The following is a 2778-nucleotide window of genomic DNA, read 5'->3' as shown; positions in this document are numbered from 1 at the left end:
CAGAAAAAAAAAAAAAAAAAAAAATCACTTGCTTTCCTTGGGCTACTGACCCTGTTCTAAGAGTGTATCAAGACCTCATCTCGGATGGTAATCAACTTTTACTGAGTGTTGAGTTTACGATGGCCAGATCTAGCTGCAAAGATTAACTTTACAAAAACCTCAGGAGAAGACTCATCATCCCCATTTTACAGATAAGGAAGCTGAGGCAGAGTTGTTAAGAAAGGTTACACAGTGGTTAATTAAGATGGTCTCATGATTTGAACCTAGAATGATGATTTCAGAGGTTTGCCTTTTTCCATCCCAACAGGGAAAAATAACCCTTGGACTACAAAATTGCAGGCAGAAACTGCCTGAACAACTTTACCTAAAAGGACTGAAGTAGAAGAAAAATAGAGGTTACTTTAACTGAGAAACAGGATTTTTATTTTTTGTACTAGGGATTGAACCTAGGGTTGCTTAACCACTGAGACACATCCCAGCCCTTTTTATTTTTTTTAATTTGAGGCAGGGTCTTAGTAAGTTGCTAAGGCTGACCTCCAACTTGCAATCCTCTTGCCTGGGCCTCCTGAGTTGCTGGAATTATAGGCATGCACCACCACCATGCCCGGCAAGAAGAAACAAGAACTTCTTAACCTAGGATGCCCTTTCACCTACTGCAGCTCTGCTTGGTACCATTTATTTTCTCACTTACCTGCGGAGAGTTGGGGAGGCCACATCTGGGTACTTAGTCCCGGGCTGGAGAGTGGCCTGAGCCGAGCTGGGCACAGGCTGGGCAACTGGGTTCACTTTCACCGAGTTACAGGAAGCCACGCTCTCATTGTCCGAGGAGATGCCTTTCTCCTTATCTGTCTGGTTGACCAGACCTGGCAGCGAGCTGCCCAGGGCCGTTTTGGAAGGCTCCCTGAGCTTCGGCACCGGCAGGCCTGCGGACTTGCTGCTCATGTTGGAATCTATGCTGCTGGTACTAGACCTGTTCCCAGCTCCATTCCGGCTGTTGGACTTACTGGGCCTCGGCAAACTCCGGTATTGCAAGTTTGTCCGGGAGCTGAGAGACAGATACCCATCGTCCTGATTCTGAGCCCCATCCATGCTCGTCTTCCGTCCAGTTGACCGACCGACAAGCGCAGATGACTTTGGGATTTTGCCTAGTGTGGCTGACCTGCTGGTGACTGTGGCCCCGCTGGCTGTGATCATGGTGAGCCCAGCAGCAGAGCCACTCTGCTTCTTGAACCCAAAGCTATTGGTGTTGGCCGTAGGCGTCCTGGAGCTGCTGGGGAGGGGCTTTTTGGATTCGTCACCGCTGCTGCGGCCTGCGTCAGATGGGGAGCGCTTCACCTGGGAGGCTTTGGGTGAAAGCCTCCCCTTCTCAGACACCTTGGCATCGTCTGTTTTTCCTGAGAGAGAAATCAGCAAGGTTAGCCTGCAAACCAGGAGTCCGACTTCCAGCTTCCCTTACTCTGAAGAAGGGGCTCACTTTCCCCTCAGGGAAGCAGTACCCTGAGGCTAAGGGAGAGAGTTTTCCATGAAGATCATCTAGTGTATTACTGTCAGGGAGCCTTTTAGGAAGTGCTGAGGATTTTACTTATTTGCGAAGCAGTCTAAATTTACCCAGGACATTATGAACAATGATAATGCATCCATAAAAAACATGGAAAAATAAAACTAAATAAAATTACTAGATCGCAATCACTGTTTTGCCCAGGAGCCTTTTTTCTGACCTTTCACCCTCTGTCCGTTACAAGGCTGTGCCTAACACTTCCAGGTGGACTCATACCCTCGTTTGTCACCTATCTCCTAACTCACGGGTGATACTCAGCATACCGATATGCAGTTGAACAGCCTGAACCAGGTGCGCCGAGGTTGCCTGGTATCTAGTTAAACCAATTTGGTGTACGGTTAAACCAACCAACCCCCCCCACCCCCCGCAGTTGAGCTGCTTTCAGGGCTCAGCTGCTTACCCAGCTCCCCTTAGTAAAAGGGCAGGATGTGAGCCTTTCTGAGAGGGGGTGGTTAAACCCAACGAAGGAATTTATAATAAGTCCTCACTAGAGTTACAACGGTTTTGGGTTTTAAACTGGCAGCTGCAGACCCAGGACGGTGCTGGCCTCTTACTCACCAGTTCCCGGGGTCTTCAGCGCACCCGCAGGGGCCGACGGCTTGGTCCTTGGCATGGTGATGCCCACTTGAGCTGTCATGCCTCGCCGCCATGAGCCTGTCTGGGAGATGACGGGGTTCCTCTTGCCCGACGTACTTTTGTCAGACTCATCCGACACGTCAGAAGGATTCCGCCTCCACTTGGAACCGGGCTCCATCTTTATGCCGCTGTCTGACCCTCCGTCTGATTTCTTGATGTCATCACCAGACCACAGGGAATTCCTCTCCACCTGTGAGTGTTTTTCAGCATCAGTCTGTGAACAGAGACTTCCTGCATTAGTCCTCCTCCAAGTCCCGGGCCACGGTGGCCCTCGCTCCACACCCAAAAGGTCTGATACCCTGGACTTGGGCAGAGAATAAATATGAGGTCATTACTTTAGAAAAGTTCAGATTTTTAGAGCTGAGAATGTAGCTCAGAGGTAGAGCACTCACCCTGCATGTGAAAGGCCCTGGGTTCAACCCCCAGTACTGTAAAAAATAAATAAATAAAACTACTTTAAGAGTCTGGACTTCTGTATGCCGATTATCTTGTTAGAAAGCCTTTTGGTCCAAGGAAAGTAAAGAATATAAAGAAATCTCTTAGAAGAGAGAGGAAGAAAGTAAAAGGGACGGGGGTGGGGGGGG

At 49.2% G+C, this 2778-nt stretch overlaps 1 protein-coding gene across 18 annotated transcripts in view; it reads right to left on the bottom strand.

The window, feature by feature from the left end:
- Positions 1 to 2778, bottom strand: part of Nav2 (neuron navigator 2) — a 704255-nt gene that overhangs the window by 64455 nt on the left and 637022 nt on the right. For 9 of the 18 annotated variants that reach the window (XM_048788487.1, XM_048788470.1, XM_048788471.1 and 6 more), the window contains 2 exons: positions 2117 to 2498; positions 692 to 1394 (listed from right to left, as the gene is read on the bottom strand). In XM_048788487.1, the coding sequence (XP_048644444.1) occupies positions 692 to 1394; positions 2117 to 2498 (1085 nt within the window). The remainder of the gene's footprint in view (positions 1 to 691; positions 1395 to 2116; positions 2499 to 2778) is intronic. The other 9 variants (XM_048788486.1, XM_048788480.1, XM_048788482.1 and 6 more) reach the window with 2 other exon arrangements.

Source organism: Marmota marmota, unplaced genomic scaffold (genome assembly GCF_001458135.2).
Source record: "Marmota marmota marmota unplaced genomic scaffold, marMar, whole genome shotgun sequence".
Taxonomy (NCBI): Eukaryota; Metazoa; Chordata; class Mammalia; order Rodentia; family Sciuridae; genus Marmota; species Marmota marmota.
Note: the sequence above shows the minus strand (reverse complement) of the source record. Positions and strands in the feature narration are given on the sequence as shown.